The sequence below is a fragment of the Girardinichthys multiradiatus genome, chromosome X (assembly GCF_021462225.1).
Source record: "Girardinichthys multiradiatus isolate DD_20200921_A chromosome X, DD_fGirMul_XY1, whole genome shotgun sequence".
Taxonomy (NCBI): domain Eukaryota; kingdom Metazoa; phylum Chordata; class Actinopteri; order Cyprinodontiformes; family Goodeidae; genus Girardinichthys; species Girardinichthys multiradiatus.
The window spans coordinates 13839662-13858414 of NC_061817.1; the positions used below are offsets into that span (position 1 = coordinate 13839662).

The 18753-nt window shown below is 41.3% G+C and overlaps 1 protein-coding gene across 2 annotated transcripts in view; it reads right to left on the bottom strand.

The window, feature by feature from the left end:
- LOC124863515 (glutamate receptor ionotropic, NMDA 2B-like) overlaps positions 1-18753 on the bottom strand; it is a 246203-nt gene that overhangs the window by 151799 nt on the left and 75651 nt on the right. For both annotated transcript variants that reach the window (XM_047357915.1, XM_047357916.1), the window contains one exon: positions 12957-13574. In XM_047357915.1, the coding sequence (XP_047213871.1) occupies positions 12957-13574 (618 nt within the window). The remainder of the gene's footprint in view (positions 1-12956; positions 13575-18753) is intronic.

Sequence of the window (18753 nt, forward strand, 5' to 3'; positions counted from 1 at the left end):
TTTACAGACGTTTCATAAAAGATTACAGTCAGACAGCTGCACCCCTTACTGCCTTAACCTCTTCTAAGGTTCCATTTTCCTGGCCACCTGAGGCCGAAGACGCGTTTCAGGCACTAAAAAGGAAGTTTTCTCAGGCTCCCATCTAAATTCACCCTGACTCTTCGACACTGTTTATTTTAGAGGTCGATGCCTCTGATATTGGGGTTGGAGCAGTGTTGTCGCAGAATTCTGAGGATGGGAGACTACATCCTTCTGCTTTCTTTTCATGTAGACTGAACAACGCAGAAAGAAATTATGATGTCGGAGATAGAGAGTTATTAGCCATTAAATTAGCTCTCGAAGAATGGCGCCACTGGCTTGAAGGAGCTGAACATCCTGTTCAAGTCTGGACGGACCATAAAAACTTGGCTTACATACAGTCAGCTAAGAGATCCCACGTCAGTCCTGGTGGTCTTTGTTCTTTTCACGTTTTGATCTATGCATTTCTTTCAGACCTGGACCTAAGAACAATAAACCTGATGCCCTTTCTAGACAGTTTGCTGTTGATGACTCAGTAAAGGAGCCAGCTCCCATTCTACCGCCCAGTTGGACAGTTGGGGCACTCAGGTGGGAAATGGAAGACATTATCCTCAGAGCTCAACAACAGGAACCCGACCCTGGCACAGGACCACCCAATCGCACCTATGTCCCGCTTAAGGTTCGTTCCAGACTCATTGATTAGTTGCACATGGCTAAGTTCTCTGCTCATCCCGGAGTCAGTAGAACCATAGCTCTCATACAGAGAAGGTTTTGGTGGCCTTCAGTTCATAAGGACGTTAAGGACTTTGTTCAGGCCTGTGCCACATGTGCCAGAAACAAAACCAGTAATCAACCACCAGCAGGTCTCCTCCAAACTCTTAGCATTCCTAGCCATCCCTGGTTGCATATTGCTTTGGACTTTGTTACCGATCTACCCCTATCCTCAGGTATGACTACCATTCTCACAATTGTTGACAGTTTCTCTAAAACGTGCTATCTCATCCCTCTCAGGAGACTTCCGTCAGCTCTGCAGACAGCTAAGTTTCTCATCAAACATGTTTTTCGTTTGCATGGAATCCCACATGACATTCTGTCCAACCGAGGCCCGCAATTCATCTCTCAGGTCTAGAAGCAGTTCTGCTTAACTTTGGGAACTAAGGTTTCATTAACCTCCGGCTATCACCCTCAATCTAATGGACAGAGAGACTCAACCAACAACTTGAATCCACTCTACGCTGTCTCACTTCTACTAACCCAACAGACTGGTGCTCATACCTACCATGGGTTGAATATGCATTAAATTATCACGTTTCCTCTGATACAAGACGTTCTCCCTTCGAAGCATCCCTTGGTTACCAGCCGCCATTGTTTTCTGCTGATGAGACAGGCATCACGGTTTCCTCGGTCCATCAACACATACGTCGCTGCAAATCCGTCTGGAACTCCACCATCCAAATCCTCCAACGAACCACAGAACAGAACAGCGCTTCGTTGATCGAAGACACCGAGCTGCCCCGGAATATCAGCCTGGCTGTCAGCACGTGATGTACCACTTAAGTCTATGTCCTGAAAACTTTTGCCTCGTTTCATCGGACCTTACGAGATTGAGGCCGTGATCAGTCCCTCTGCGGTTCACCTCCGTCTACCTGCAAGCCTTCGCATACACTCTACATTCCATGTGTCCCAGATAAAACCTTGGATCTCTAGTGCTTCTGAGGCTTTGTTTACCTTGCTGAGACCTGACTTTGTTCCAGAGGTTCTCTGAGCAATCTGGATAATCATCTTCTGAGTATTGGATCTACTTTCTTGTGGATTTCTCTCCCAACCATTTGTACTTTTCGGACATGGACAATGTGAGACTGAATCTCTCTACCCCTGGTGATTCAAGCAATAGCAATTTAGTATCCATTTCTCAGATCTCTTTTATCAGTTGCTATATATTGTCCGTTTATTCACCAGTCCCTTCTCCTTTCTTTCCGTACAGTTGGTCTTTCCAGTTCTCGTCCCTGATTACTTTGCTGACAATAAAAACACGTTAAAACTTTACTTCTGAGTGTTTTCTGTATGTGAGTCAAAACTGTGCTGAAAATGACAGTACCAAGAAACATTAATTTTGTCATTATTTTCCACTACATTTGTCACTACATGTATGCTTAGGAAGAGGGATTGTTGCTCTTTTTTTTAGAAGTTTTAACCTACCTGTGTTTCAGTCCTTACTCCCTGGTGACACTCCCTGGTTTCCCAATAAAAGAAGGACGATGCGATCTCCACATATGTGTAAGGTTTCACACAAATACATTTCCAGGCCACTTCTACTGCAACTCAAAACATCCATGCACACAAACGATAAAAGAGATGCACCTATGAAGAGATGCAGGTAGAGTGCCTTATTGAGCACAGAAATCAATTATTGAAGTGAACAATTAAAAAGGAATCTAAGGAGACTGGAACAAATAGAAGCAGTACAATAAAAATGGCATACTAAGAGGCACAAGGCAAAGGAACACTCACTTTAAATTCTCTTATTGTTTACAAATGCTACTAATTGCGATTGTTTTAGCAAGGACATGGCACTGCCAAGCTGAACAGCATATTACATTAATAGAGTACAGGACCTCAATGATTACTACAACAATGGGCTCAATTGTACAACATTAATTGCTGATATAAATGCAAGGAGATTTTGTTGAACCTCAGAAGGACTTAGAGGGAACAGTGCTGACAGGAGTTGATTTGCTAAGGTGAACGAAATCAAAGGATGGCTTTCGCCAACTATAAAGTAAACACTGAGAACAGGGGGAACAAAAACACTATGGACATTAACTGCTCCCCTGAATTCACCCATAAGCTGTGATTAAACGCTTCGACTGCCTTACATGCATGGACACAACAATTACCCCTGGACACAATTCATCCCCAGTTTTTCACTATGATCGAACCCGTTTCTTCTAAGGAACAAGCACATGTGTGCGTGCACAAAAACAGATGCACAGACACAGCTCTGCTCACAAACAAAATGCTCCTTTTCTTCTCCGAAAAAGGCTAGGACACGCACAGGCAAATGACCACACTGGAAAAGATGAAAAGCCCGACTCAATTGGGTAAAAGTTAATAGATCCCACCCTGCTGCCGTTTTTTTCACGAGAAGGCTGCCCAGTGACACAAAAGACATCCGATATTTGCATGTGTGTGTTGGAGAAAAAAAAATGTTTCTGTTTCTGCTATGTGATATGGTTAATACATTGTTTTAAACCTCATAAACTAACTGTACATTTGTGAAAACACATGCGTAGGAGTTTTCCTGTTTGCCATGTTTTCTGTGTGTCACACTGTAAATAATGCTAATGTGGAAATGTTATTCATATATTATTCCAGTTTCTCTCAGGTCATCTAAATTGTCCACCTTCCTCATTTTCATTAGTTGCTAACCATCTTGCATTTAAATTATATGTACAAGTGGATGTTATCTCTCCAAATCTACAGCAACAGCCTTCTCTCATGGATTAGCTGTGCACTTATTGTGCTGTGGCCCAGGGGTGATCAATGACAACTACAGCTATTTGTACGCTACAAAGCCAAACCTTCTAAACAAGCTGGGAAAAATAGCTCAACATGTCTTGATAATATGACCATTAGCCTGAGCTTTAGATGGCACTGATTGCTGCAGTCCAACAGACTGGCAAAACCAGAATGGCTACAAAATACACATGCAAAAGCATTTATACTTCTTAAACGAGAAGCACACCCTGGAACAGTTGGCAGTCCATCACAGGACAACACAGAGACACAGAGGACATACAACCATGCACGCACTCATACATAAGGGCAATTTAAAGAGACTAATTAACCTAACAGTGACTGTGACCTAGACTGTGTGACTAAGCTGGAGTGCCCTACAGAGAACCCACACATGCAAACTCCATGCAGAAAGACACCAGGCCAGGAACTGAACCCAGGATCCTCTTGCTGCATGGCAACAGTGGTACCGACTGCAGCACAACGCAGTGTTTAATATTTAATATTTTCTGTCTTGCATATTAAGAACATTAAACTGTATACAGAAGTCAATGCTTCATAGAACCACTCTTCGCTGTAATTACAGTTGCAAGTCTTTTGGGGTATGTGTTTTTCCGCTCTGCAAGAAAAAATTTCTACACATTCTTTGTTGCAAAATAGTTCAAGCACAGGAACTCCGGTTGGATGAAAAGCATTTATGAACATCAATTCTCACCTCTTTTTTTGGATTCTTAATTGAATTTAGATCAGGACTTTGACTAGACCGGTCTAACACATAAGAATTCTTTGATCTAAACCATACATTGTAGTATTTATACTGAGATTAAATTACACAGTGGTGTTCACTATTTACTGTTTAGGTGACTTCTGAAAGCAGTTGATAGAACTGGGTTTTATATAGGATAATTAAAGTGAGCTAAATACAAATGCATGCCAATCCTTTTTAGACATTCATGTCTAATAAAGATTCAAATTATTTAGAAATTTCCCTCCATTTCATAATCATGTCCTATTGTGTGTATCCCACTAAAAGAGTTTGGGATTTGTGGTTGTAATGTGACAAATGTACAATCAATCAATACAATCAATACTTTCGCATATCCCTGGTTAATCATTGGATGAGTCCCTTTGCCTTCTTCATCTCTTTCTCCTCCTTTATCACATCTTACACAGATGCAGGCACAGCTGTGCTCTATCTATCCCTCTTCTTCTTCAGCCCTCCTCCATTCAGGCTGTGATTTCCAGAGCAAAGAGGCAGCTTCTGTTTTTCTTCCATGGATAGATGGCAACACACCTGCTACAAACATCCTCTCTGTATCACTTCATCTTCCCCGCTCTCCTTCAGCCCTCTCTTAGTTATGCAACTCTGCACTCAGGGCACTCATCCTCTTACTTACCGCCCAGCACCTCCCTCACCGGTCTCTTTCATTGATATAGATGCAAGTGCCCTTTGCCTTGATCCATTTTCCTCCCTCCACCTCCTTCCTCTTTCCATTCCTCCTATCTTTTCAGCTTTCCTTCTTTACAAGCTTTTATTTCTTTCACACCAGTTATAGAAGAACTTCCCGTTGGCATACTGTGTGCAGACACGCAAAAGGCGTGGCAGCTGGAGTCCCACTTTTTATTGCTGAGCTGCTGTTGAACTTCCATCCCACCCTCCAGAGGAAATTGTCTAAAATATCCAGTTTTGTACTCGTTACAGATGTCGGAGGGCTCAGAGGGGAATAGGGCTTATTAAACGAAGGATGTGTTGCATGCCTCAACTTTGCGAGCAATGTTTAATCTTACCGGACTTAAACGAGTGTCTGTGTCTCCCAGTGGCACATAACAGTGGGCTTAGTTTTGTGTTTCATCCCTAAACACATAGAGCCTCTGTTTGCATGTGAGAGCAAGAAAGGAACATAATTCCAGAACCATAATTCAAACCGACTTGTCATGCAGCACGACAGTAGGCCACTCCAGAGAGTAGATTTTATGGAATTATCTTGTATTAGTCCTCCAGATTCTCCTACTCTTCAGCCTTTGCTAAAAACCTAAATGTTGTGTATTCTGCCTGCCGTGTTGCTCCCTGTTACTCTCTTTTCCACAGATGTGTAATGAAAATGGGGGTTGTCTTTTCAACTGTAATAGCAGCATTTGGCCTTCTCCCGTGATGGGTGCATCCACTTGTGTGTTTGCATGGATGCGTGCGTGCGTGCGTGCGTGCGTGCGTGTGAGCGTGCGTGTGTGAAAGGCACAAGAGATAAACAACTCCTACAACATCATTTGTCAATCCATTTCCATGTCAGAAAAGGAAAACACAATTGGCCAAATCTCTATTTTTCCCAAGCTCTGCAACTGTCTCGCATGTTGTCTTCCACATTTTCTTTCTGCTTATTTACTCAATCTTTGTTGTCCAAAAGATAGCAGGAAGGACAACATTTCTCCATCTTCTCCTGTCTCTACTTCATCTGTCTCTAGACTCTGTAGAGAACAGTCTGCCTCATGACTCAAGACTCCTGGCTTATCAGTGAAACTGCCTTTATCTTAAGAGTGAATCCCACATTTCCACTGCGCTTTCAGCAAATGCACTTTTTAAAGATAAGAAGAAAAGATGGCATTTTAAAAATGTGAATGTTTATTAAAAGAATAAACATGACAACGGTTTAATACAGATCATACAGAAAAATATAATGTGTCATACTAATTAATGTTTAGACATTATGAGTGTACTAAAGAAAAGAAAAGAAACCAAGGTAAAATAACAAATAAAAAAGACTATAAACAAGATGAAAAAGTTATTGTAAACTACAGTTTTGTGTAAAGGTATTTGCTCCCTAACATTTTTTTGTGGTTTGGCTTTTGGCCTGTTAAATCATGAAGTAACTGTGATTAACCACAGTTTTCAGAGGGCTGAGTTCAATTTCATTACCCACACCCATGCCAAATTATTTTCAGATATAAAAAATAATATAAAGAAAATGAACAACAGATGAAAAACAATCTTATCAGTCTTGAACGGTTTACAGATGAATTGCTGAGGCACTGGGACTCCAGTGAACCACAGTGGGAGCCATGATCTGCAGATGGAGAAACATTGGTCAATAGTGAACCTTCCCAAGGGTGGCCTGGCCTATGATAATTACTCCAGGACCTCATCAACAACTCATCCAGGAGGTCACAAAGAAACCCAGAACATCTAAAGAACTGCAAACCTTATTGCCTGCATAAAGGTCAGTGTTCATGATTCAACAATAAGAAAGTGGCTGGGAATAAATGGGATCAGTGGAAGAGTTTCAAACAAAAATCACTGCTGACCAAAACAAACACAAAGGCCCATTTCATATTTGACAAAATACATGTTGATCATCCCCATACAGTAGACTGACTAAACAAAGGTGGCACCTTTTGGAAGCTGCGACCCGTCGTGTCAGTTAAATCTAACATGGCATTTCAGAAAAAGAACATTAGGCTGACAGCCAAATCCTGACATTTCTGCCATCAGTCTGTGACTTCCGGAAATTCCTATCCACCGAGCCCCAGAAAAAAAGCTAAATTAAAAGTGCTGTGTAAGGGGGGCAGTGTCATGATCTGCCAGTGTTAGGGTTTTGAGTTTGTGTTTAATTTCCTTCCTTAGCCAGTGCCAGTGTTGTGTTTTTGTTAACTTGTCTCAGCCAGGTGTTTTCTGTTCATCCAGGTCGTTAGATTACTTTTGTTAGTTGCTACTCCGTAGATTCTTGTGTTTCCTGTGTTTGTTTATATTTTCCTATTGGTCTTTTTTTTTCCTTGGTTTTGTTATTTAGTCTAGTTTCCTTGTTTTCTGCTCATTTTCTCATGTCCCTTCTTTCCCTCTGCTTGTTAGTTTAATTAGACACATTCCCCCTCAGTCTCCTTGCAGCCTGTTTCACACCTGTGTCATGTTTCCCCTGATTTCCTGTCTCCCTGTTTCAGTGGTTCATGTTCCACTTCCCTCAGAATATTAGCTTCCTGGTTTTCATTGTTCCTCGCTGGTTCCTCCAGTTTACATCCCTGAAAACTACACTGCTGACCTTCCCATACCATGTCTCTGTGATCGTGCCTCTATGCCTGCCTAAGTTCTGTCCTGTAAGTTACCTGTTGTTTATCACTATTAAAAGACTTCTCAGGCCCCCTCGTGCTGCTCTGCACATTGGTCCAACGCAAAACCAGTGCATCTTGACCGGCAGATACCATTTTACATCACTTGTGAACTAAGAGAATGTAAGACCAAGTGTATTTTTTAAGAATTAAACTGATTTAAACTGCATTCACTTGAGACATTTGGGTCTGACCTGACTGTAGTATTGGCTTCTCAGTGGGATCACCAGCATTATTTCCACTGAGACGTAGCTCCCTTTTGGACCATTACTTCAGCTTAGAGACACATGAGTGGGGAATGTTTGTAAAAACAGTGAAATCAGACTAATTAAGCATCAGTTTTAAATTGTTAAATTACAGTCGCCCTTTAAAGGCTACAGATTGCCACTCCAAACTGTGTGAAAATAGGTTGAAAAAGATTTAGGTGAACTGTGCTGATAATGTAGGAAGAATAACCACATTTAGCAATCGATGCAGTACGTCTGCTCCATTCGAACTTAAATTTAACGAATTATCAAAAATCCTGGCAGGTTGTGATAGCTCTAATCTGTAAATGATAAAAAATATTTAACTTTACCGACCTATGAAAAGAAGCTTTTATGAGAGCCTTTTTTTGTTTGAAAAAAGCAAAATTGCAATTTCAATGCATACTTTGTGAAACACTTTGATATTTAGTATGGGTGGCTGGGTCTAAATGGGTCCAAAAAAGGGTATTCCTGTCACGTAATTTAAAAATAACAAAAAATATGACCAGCAGAGGAGGAGATGACTAAAATTAAGTGCTGGAGATTTTCAGTTTGTAAGATTGTTTAGCCTCCTTCCACCATGGAGCTCCTTATTTGGTTCAGAATCCATCCAAAATCCTACATTCTCTACAGGGCTGTTTTCATGGTAGCGTTCTACCAACTTTTGTCTGATTTGCTCCTGGTTCCTGTAGTGGAAATGTGCCTAAACTCAGCATAGCGTATGATGATAAATAAACTCTCGCAACTGCAGTCCATGGGGTAATCGAACTTAGGTGACATGAATAATCCGGCTTTATGGTTCAATGAAAGCTTTCTTCCTTCTCTGTGTTTGGTTCCAAAGAACGTTTTAGCACACCTCCCTCCAAACTAAATCCATCGGGGCTGATCAACCAATAAAACGCGAACATTTAGCCAGTGTAGCAGTTATATCATATTACCATTAAGAATTGCTTCAACTTTAAAATATTTTTTAACACATTTATCTGTTTCACAGGATAAAAGATTTTCCTGAATTCTAACATAAACATTCAGAATGTCAACTATTTTGTCTCTCATTATACAGTCCAAAGCAGTTGTAGGTGGCTTTAAGTGAACAAACACTACAACAAGCTAGGAGTGTCAGAAAAAGATCACTATTTTGAGAGACCAGGATAAATTGCAAGAAAGATTCTGTAGTAAGAGTTTAATGGGACTAAATAGAAGAATCCAATTTCTGGAAACGACAGGAAGGCAGAGTCCCTTGGGACACACACATTTTTTCCTCCCAGTCTGAATTTGTCGATCACTCTCAAGAACCTTCACAAGCCCACTTTGATCAAGCCAAACCCTCTTCAACCAAGTCCCATCTCTCCTCTCCCAGCAGCATTTCTTTAAAAGCACAATTTCTTCCATCCGATCTCATTCTCTCCTTACAATCTCAATTACTCTGCCTTCCCACGTGTCTCGCTTTTTTCCTCCATCCTTCTCTCTGATTCTTCTCTATCGTATTTTTGCCACTCCATTGTCTCAGTCCATTAGGCAGACACAAATCCGTTTGGAGACGGAGCCTGAGACTAACCCCGTCCTCACTCTCTAGGGCCCAAGCGCAGCCAAGAGAATGCTCTCAGGGGAGGCAAACTCTGTCTTGTGGCCGGGAAAATCCATTTAAACCTTTGCCACGGAATACTGCTCTTTCCTGCTGTCTGGTGCAAGTACAGTATATGTGCTTAATAGGTAATATCGTTTCTGCACACACACACAAGCCCACTCAGAGGTCTATGAATCTCTTGACTTCCCAAGTGCTCTTTTATTCTTTTACAAGCCTGGAACTTTCTATGTAACAATGGCCAAACATTCATTCAAAACAGCATGACAGAAGGCCATTGGCCAATAAGGCCAAGAATAAGACAGATAGAGGTACCCAGCAATTTACAAGTTAAATACCCTACAAATTTACAAAACAAATTTCAACAACTCCCACTATTAACCAAAACAAACAGCAACAACTGCTGGCTACTCTTAACACGTCTAAAGTCAAACTGTGGATCTGGAAATTATGTCAGAAAACCATTCGGATATGGTAATTGTTGTGATCAATGACAAACTAACTACTGTTAGCAATACAGGCTGATGACTATGTATTTCCTTGGATTTCATATAATCAAACACTAAAGGAACATATTCACTATCAGAGGTTTGACTGTACTATGTGCGAAACATTTAAAGAGATGCACATGATCAGACGCCTAATAACTTTACTGATCAAAGTAAAACAGTTTATCAACACAGCCATTACTATGTTTTAATCACATGGCAGCCATATTGAATTTTGAGTTTGGGATTGGTGAACAACTGCCAACTCTTCCACTTACTGTAATTAAACATGAAACACACAAGTAAACCACATCCATTCAACCAACGGCATAGTGCCAATGGATATGATTTTTTTTTTGTATTCATGATAGAACAGAGAAGTAGTAAAGTCCATGCAAAATTAAAAAAAACACTGCTTTAGGAGACATGTGTATATGAATTTAGGATGCATGGTTAGGATGGATATCCTTGAATATTTTTGGGCTGAACTGGTAGATTGTCTACCCGGACTTGTACTGCCAAATGTGTGTGCTGTAAAGCAGTCCTTGTGCATGTGAGTGTCTTTTTAAATGGGAGATGATGGTTCCCTGCCACATCTTCTTTTTGAGCAGTAATGAGAAGCAACAGAAAATAGTGCTTCAGTGGTGGCCGCTGGTCTTGCAATGTCACTCCAGCTCATGTCTCTGATGTTACAACAACCTGTTGACACCAGAGGGTCACCAGACAAATGCAGGGATGACAACATGGAGACACTGATAGGAATGAGAAGCCAGAGTCTCTGTGTGGCAGGACGCACATGAAACTGTTGTACACATCCTCGACTGTGGCCCACAGGATGCAACTGTTGTGATTTGACTGTCTGGTGCCTACACTGCCACTTAAAGGAGTGTCCCAATTTCCCAAAGCAAACAGCATAACCAAAGCAAATTCAGTTTGATTCAGTTTTGGAAACACATTATACTCCCTGTTTATAGTGAATGTGTAAGTGGTACGTTCATGAGAACATCCAACAAGTTGTCAGCAGCTGAGGAACTCTCATGAGACCATAAGATTTCACTTTCTCTGCATGGATGGATAGATACATTTTTCTTATCTGGCAATTTTTTAGTTCAGTGACAATTCAGCACAAACTGAATGAGCTGATTTTGCCCAAATCCACATCTCAATAGGCCACAGATAAAGCAGCAGCAGATTGCTTTATCCCATTAGGCAAGGCCTAGTAAATAGGCAGAGATCTAGCGCTCTGTCCTGGTGCAATCTCCAGCTGATCCTGTCGCTGGCATCAGCTCTGTTGGCAGTTTGTCTTTCAAGTCAGGGCCCCCAGCTAAGCCTGCCTGTCTGTCTTTATGCGCATGGAGCTAATACAAACCAGTGTGGTAGTAAAGCAGGAGCAAAGAGACTTTGTAACTACTGTGATTTCTCTGCTCATTGTTTTTATATGCATAGCGGATCCACTTTAACAACAAAGGAGAACATAAACTAAAGTGTTTTTCTGTATGCAGTGTGCAGTCATGAAGTCACAGTTGTACAAAAGAGGCATGCCGAACCTAGTATAGGTAAAGCCTAATAAAACAAGGATTCAGAAAAACTGCAGAGTGAAATTAAAACCATGAGTTCCACCACCAGGAAAACAGGAAAGCATTTTTTTCTACTGTTGCTTTTTTGTCACACTAAAATGTTTCAGATAATTATTCAAATTTTAATTTCAGACGCTTTCATTCATTGAGAAAAAAAAGCTTTTCAAAACCAACCTACCCCCATGTGAAAAAGCAGTCACCCCCAATCCTTTTATAAATAATTGTGACTGACCACATTTTTTGGAAAGCTGAGTGCAACTTCTCTCGCCACGCATGCCTAATTACTGCAAGACCTGTGGGACCAAGAAATCCCTTAAATCCAATCATAAAAAAGATGACAAGCACAATCATTGATATCTATAATTTTCTGAGGCTTTGAGATTCCTGCAAACCACAGTGAGAGTGATTATCGTCATAGAGCAAGGGTGAACCTTCCCAGAGGTGAGCAGCCTACCAAAATTACTCCAGGACCGCTTTGATGACTCATCCATGAGTTCCACAAAAGAAAGTCTAAAAAACATCTAAGAAACTACATACCTTACTTACCTCAGTCAAGTTTGTTTGTTAATTGTAAGTTTTAAGTTTAAACTCAGAAAACTTTACAAAATGGTCTCTACAAGTCATGTTTCTATGAAAGAAAATTCTGAGGCTTTTAAAAACCCTGAATCTCAATATCCAAAATGGAATAAAACCGGTAGAACCAAAAACCATGATAGCTGAAGTAAAAGTACAGCATTTCAGACTACTTAGATCTGATTAAATATATCATGCACAACACTTTACAACCTCTCAAAGTGAAAATGTTTTTTTACAGTGTCTGAAAATGTAAGATTCAAAGAGATACACTTGTATTGGCTTGTATTGCTAATACCTGCTAGCCTGGTCACTGAGAATACCAATAAATAAAATCTACTGGTTTTTGAACTTGAAACAGGAACACAGTTAAGTCTGGTTTGACATTATTTCAAAATCTAACTCTGGGCTTCAGAGGTGAACGAAACAGTATATTTAGCCATTAGTTATCTGCCCTGGTTCTCTGGTATACACTAATAATTTATACCTGTGGTATTTGTACCACAGTTTGAGAACTATAGCTCTAGGAGCTTAAAAAGCAGCAGAGGTTGGTGAGGTTATCAAATCCATTACAAAGTTATGCTGGGATAATAACTGACTAAATAAAAACTACACTCTGTAGCAGTGAAATATGTCAGAGATTTAAATGTAGAACTGATCAAAGCAGTCACTGCTAAGATCGGGACTCTGGATTAATCGTTGCAGAACTGCAGTTTAGTTATTTATATCCACATTTAAACCACCTGCTCACTGTTCCTTACACAGTTGCTGCAATTATATGAATTTTTTGTTTTATGCAAAGATTATATAAAATTTTTGGTTTTATACAATCTTTGTTGTTGGGTGCAAGAGATCCTACCTTGGCAGCCATGATCATTGAAGAGCCTCCTCGCACTCCAAGAATGGGAATGTGGGTTTGGGCTGAAATGAAGTCCAGAATCTGAGCGATGGCTTCCTGGTCTGTGTCATCCCCAAACACTACACCCTGCAGCCAGTGTTCCGTCATCAGGTCACAAATGCTCTTGATAATGCTTTTAGGGTCAGTCTCATTCATGGTCAGCACTTCCACGTTAGGAGCCATATGTAGAAAGTCCTCCTTCTCTCTGGCCCCTGCCAGTGCCACCTCGCTGGAGTTGCCCACCAGTACGACAGCAATGCTTAGGCCACGTAGGATGTGAGGCAGTGCCATGTGGTGCGGAGGAGGCTGTGGGATGGGTATGTAGTGGCTGCCACCTCCACCACCTCCTCCGCCCTTTTCTCTCCGTGAGTGACAGGCTGAGGGTAAGTGGAGAAGACAGAGCAGCAGACAAAGAAGAGGCAGGCGTAAAGACGTGCCTGTGGTGTGATGAACTGATGGAGGTGGGGATGGATGATGAGTCCGAACTTTGGGGGAGAGGTGAGGCCCAGCATGTTGGCGAGGTGGGGAGGAGCTGCAGTGTCCACGGACAGGCATAATGTAGTAGTGGAAGAGAAATACCTGGAAAGGCAGAAAATGAGCAGGGGGGGAAATTAAAGAGAGCAGAGGATGATAAAGAGAATGAATCAGAAGTTAGTATACTGTCTTTAATGTGTGGAATATACCGAAGCAGACAGGCAACATGCATCATATATATCAGGTCTTATTTGTATGTGTTAAAAAAATGAAAAAGGAGTGACAGAAGACAAGGGAAACATTGTTTGAAAGTACCTTCATAAATCCAAGCAGTCATACTTGACATTTACAATTTAAAGTCACAATACAGGGAACAATAACAAGTGTGAATCAATAATTTATGCAGAATGTTGAGAATGAAAGTTATAGCACATATTAAAGATAAGACCCTTGTTTCTTGACTGGATGGGAGAACAGAAGGACACAAGGGAGGAAGCAAAGGAGCGAGCAAAAGAGGGAAGGGATGTGGAAAAAGATGAAGCAAGTGAGCGCAAATGACAGAAAGGACAGATGGAGGGAAAGACGACTAATCGCCAACTCAGGCTGACTGACAAACTGTCTGAAGTGAGATGAGTGACGCGCCAACTGGAGACGCATACAAACTGACTGATGCTGAAACTAATTAAGTGATTGACGGTAGAGACACACTGGACAATTCACAATGCTTTGGTATGTGCAGAAATACTCGGATGATTCTGCAGTTGTGGGGTGGATCAGAGATGGAGAAGAAGCTGAGTACAGGAAGGTGGTGGACCGCTTTGTGGCATGGTGTGGAAACAATCATCTCATTTTGAACGTGACTAAAACAAAGGAGATGATTGTAGATTTTAAGAGAAACAGGAATAAATCAAAAACTATTTCCATCATGGGAGAAGAAGTGGAGGTGGTGGAGGAGTATAAATACCTCGGTGTTCACCTGGACAACAGACTAGAGTGGAGATGCAACTGTGAAGCCATCTACAAGAAGGGACAGAGCAGACTGTACTTCTTGAGGAAGCTTAGGTCCTTTGGTGTTTGCAGCAAGATGCTGCAGATCTTCTATAAGTCTGTTGTGGAAAGTGTGATCTCTTCTGCCATCATCTGCTGGGGAAGCAGCATCAGAGCCAGAGACTTAAAAAAGCTCAACAAGCTGATAAAAAAGGCTGGCTGTGTTCTGGGGACTCCTCTGGAACCTCTGGAGATCATTGTGGAAAGAAGGATTCTTCATAAAATGAAGAACATTATGGAGAACCCGGAGCATCATCTTCATGAGACTGTCCTACAACAACAGAGTGTCTTCAGTCAGAGGCTTCTTCAGATCTGCTGTAAGACGGAGCGCTACAGGAGATCCTTCCTGCTCACAGCCATCAGCATCTACAACGGCTCTTTGAGGAAACCCTCATAATATGAGCTACAACAACATTTAATTTCCCTTTGGGATTAATAAAGTATTTTTGAATTGAATTGAATTGTATGAAACCCGCCCTCTTCCTCCGTCAGCCCCTGTTGGCCTAGTTTAACACTCTTCTGCTGTCCACCCCTCCCTCCTTTCTTACACCCCATTCGTTCCACTTGACCGTACCTTTCTCTCACTGACTGACTCCCTCTTTTTCAGTGCTTATTTATAGAGTTTTTCAATAATTTGGATGCAGATGGGTGACAGGGCCAGGTGAGACAATGAAAAGGGGGCAGAGCGAGAAGCTGTGGAGCAGGGGACCAGATCTTAACCCTGTAGAGTTGCCGAGTCAGTCATGGCCATTTTGAAGGGGTTCTGCTAGAGTACAGGGTCACAGGAACATTTGTAGGGGATATGCTGTCCTCGTATAGCCAAAGCAAAAGCTCTGTTGGCATTTCCAACCCATATTTGAGCTTGTTCTCACTGTAGTGATCCCAGTTTGTGCTTTTCATGAATAGAATTTCAGCATAGTTTGGGAAAGGAGATGTATGTTTTGGTAACCTCCGGGTGTTAGCTGATGATGTCATTCTGTCAGCCATGACCTTTATCATGCACTGGAATGGTTTACAGCTAGGCATAAAGCAAGAAGCAGCATCTCTGTGTCCCAGAAACAAGAATTCGATCCAAAAAAAAGGTAAACTAGTCCCTCAAGGTTTATGGTCATTTTCTGTCTTAAGTGGAGCAGTTTCTTCCTCGTCTCCAATAACGTGAATGCAGCTAGGGTCTGTCATGATAAAGAAAAAGGAGAGCCATAAAGAAAAGCTCTCAATTTACTTTTCCCTCTCTGCTCTTACTCTCACATATTCTTATGAGATGTGGATGAATGCGATACTGGAAGAATGCGATCCCAGACAAGTGGCTTCCTCCTTGGGGAAAGTAGACTCAGACTCAGATATAAGGTAAGGCCCTGCCCCATCTATGGGAAACTCCAAGTAGACCCACTGCTCCTTCACATCAAAAAGGGTCATTTGAGGTGATTTTGCCATCTGATCAGGATACCTCCAGGTACTTCCTTTTGGAGGTTTGCTGGGTGCACCCCACTGGGAAGGGACCCGGGGGCCAGGAATATGCTGGAGGGACACTTAATTTACTCTATATTGCCAAAGGTATTTGTCCATCTACTTTTACATGTACATGAGCTTTGAAGATGTCCTATTCTTAATCTACAGGGTCCAATTTGTTGATGGACCAACCGCTGGCAGCAATAGCAAATTTTACTATTCTGTAAACACCTTCAATAAGGTTGAGCATAGTTAGATGAGAAAACTAGAAATGTAGCCTCAGCTCTAATTCATCACTAAGGTGTTCAAGAAAGTTGAGCACTGGACTCAAGTTTTTCCACACCAAACTTTATACACCTGCAGCCATGGAAGTGATTGTAACACCAGAATTTATTGATTTTGCTGGTGTGACCCAGTACCTTTGGCAATATTGTGTACCTTCTGGTCTGAAACACATTGGTATTTTCCCCAGTTGAGCTGGAAATTGCTGCTAGGAAAATGGTTGTATGGGTTTTCCTCCTGGCCCTGTTACTCCCGTGACAAATTTCAAATAAGTGGAATACGATGCATAGATGGATGGATGGAAAAGACTATAAACATTGGTAGGAACCCTGATGGAGACAAAAAGGTGCACCTGAAGACGAAGCACTCTTAGAAGAATGTTTGTTACTGTATGTTTACATCTGACTGAGTGGGAGGGCATCTGTACCCCTGAGCTTATCCGCACGTAGTCAGAGTGGGTGTAGATGGAAGAGATGTTTGCCTCACTTTCGTGGGCAGATGATACCAGGGAAGATGTGGATGTTGCTGCTCATAAACTTGAGCAGCGCATTGTGGGTCTAACTCGCAAATGAATGTAGCCAAATAGGCAGATGGAAGTTACAATGGCAAACAAAAACACTCAGACAATATCCACCGAGTGAAGCTGACAGCTGATAAGACAGGGAATGACAAAGAGGGAGGAAAAAGCAAAAAGAAGATTGAGGGAGGGATAAAGGGATGCGTGCGGAGATGACAGAACAACTTCTTTGGGGAAAACTAATTGCTGGAGGTTCGTCAGCTCTAATTACAGGTCCCTGTGTTAATATTCAATTGCACACCACTCTGCAGGAAGGATGGAGAGGCGGGAGGAAGATAAGGATGGAGGGATAATAGGCGGCACAAGGACATGGAGTGGGGATAGGGGAGAGGAAAGCAACAAGAGAGAGGCTGCATAAAGTGGAGGACAGGAAGAAAAAAATTAAAAATTCAAAGAGAGGGATGGAAGAAAAAAGGCAGCAACGAGAGTTACAGAGTGAGACAGAAAGAATGATTTGGCCTCTTTGAATCTGGACTTCAGTGGCAGCACTCTGTTTCCATAGCAACAATTAAAATAGGCCTACATATACAGACACAGTTGATGGACACTGAGATATATACATGTGCACCGGCGTTTGTATTAGGTACTGATCATGTAATGCAGCAATATAGTCTAGAGTGCACTCACTCTGCTGTGCATTGCTGAAGTGGATGTACTTAAACCAAAGTTTGCAACACACACACGAAGAAGTCAGACAGATTTTACAAATAAACAGACACAGAAATGGTGCTTTGCATGCATCTACTAATGGTAAAATGACCATGTTTTTCTACCTTGCTCTGCCTCACAAACAAGTACTCAGCACCCTGCCGCCACATACCCTCACTAGATGCAGCTAGTAAAAAAGTCCCACGGTGACTGGAAGAATGTCTCATAAATGAACACAAAGGGAGTGTATTCACCTGTACATTGCATAGTTGATGTTATGACACTAAATGACCCCATTTCCCCGTCAGCCAGCCCCCCTTTATCGACCATTTGCCTCATTACCCACACAGTGCACATAGAAGTCAAATCAGTTAAACACACAAACTGCAGATTGTTTTTACCAGCTGAAGACAACACAGGTAGCAGTGCTTATATGACCTTTAAAGTCTTTATTTAATTTAATTAACATTAATGCAACAATGATAAATATTGTACACTTTCATTTCATTTAATGTCATTTTCTAGTGGTTTATGCTGTAGAGAGAAATATTGCAAAGTTTTAACCAAACAGTAGGTAAAACATTCTAACCAATAGTTTTTAGTTATAGAAGAAACTAGGAGCTTTATGATGCTCCGCATTCAGAACCATGTAGCTAGGTATGTTCTGCAATAATTTGAATGGTGATTGTTCTACTGACTGTGCAGTCCCATTGCTGTTACAGGTTCCAGTTTCAGGAATGTCCAATGATAATGATGTAAACATACCCCAAATAGAATCCTTTATGTATTTCTTTTTCATTCTAGTCAGCAACACACCCTTTTGACTAGATATAAGGACCAAATACATGTAATGTAACCACTAAAAAGGCACAACATTCATCAAAGATTATTTATTGAATATTTTCTGGCAATGTCTAAAAGTGTTTTTAGACATTGCCAACTGTGATTTTTGTCACAGTTTTGTCCCAATTTTTCAGGTTTCAATGTAAATTGAGGAGCCTTAATTAACCCATAAGTTCAACATTTAAAATGTTTTAACTGTCTTCTCCACTTGATGGAATAGGAAAGGGTAAGATGTTAAAACTATGCTGTATAATAATGTTAATGTTAGTCGGTTGTGTAAATGACTTTAGTTCACTCTAGGTAGTTTGTTCACTAAACAATAACATTAGTCTTTAACTCACTAGGAGTTAGCAGAAGCTAGTGCTGGTAATGTTCAACATTCACACTTTGACCAAAGAAAGCATCATCAAGTCACTATATTGAGACAATATTTTGTGT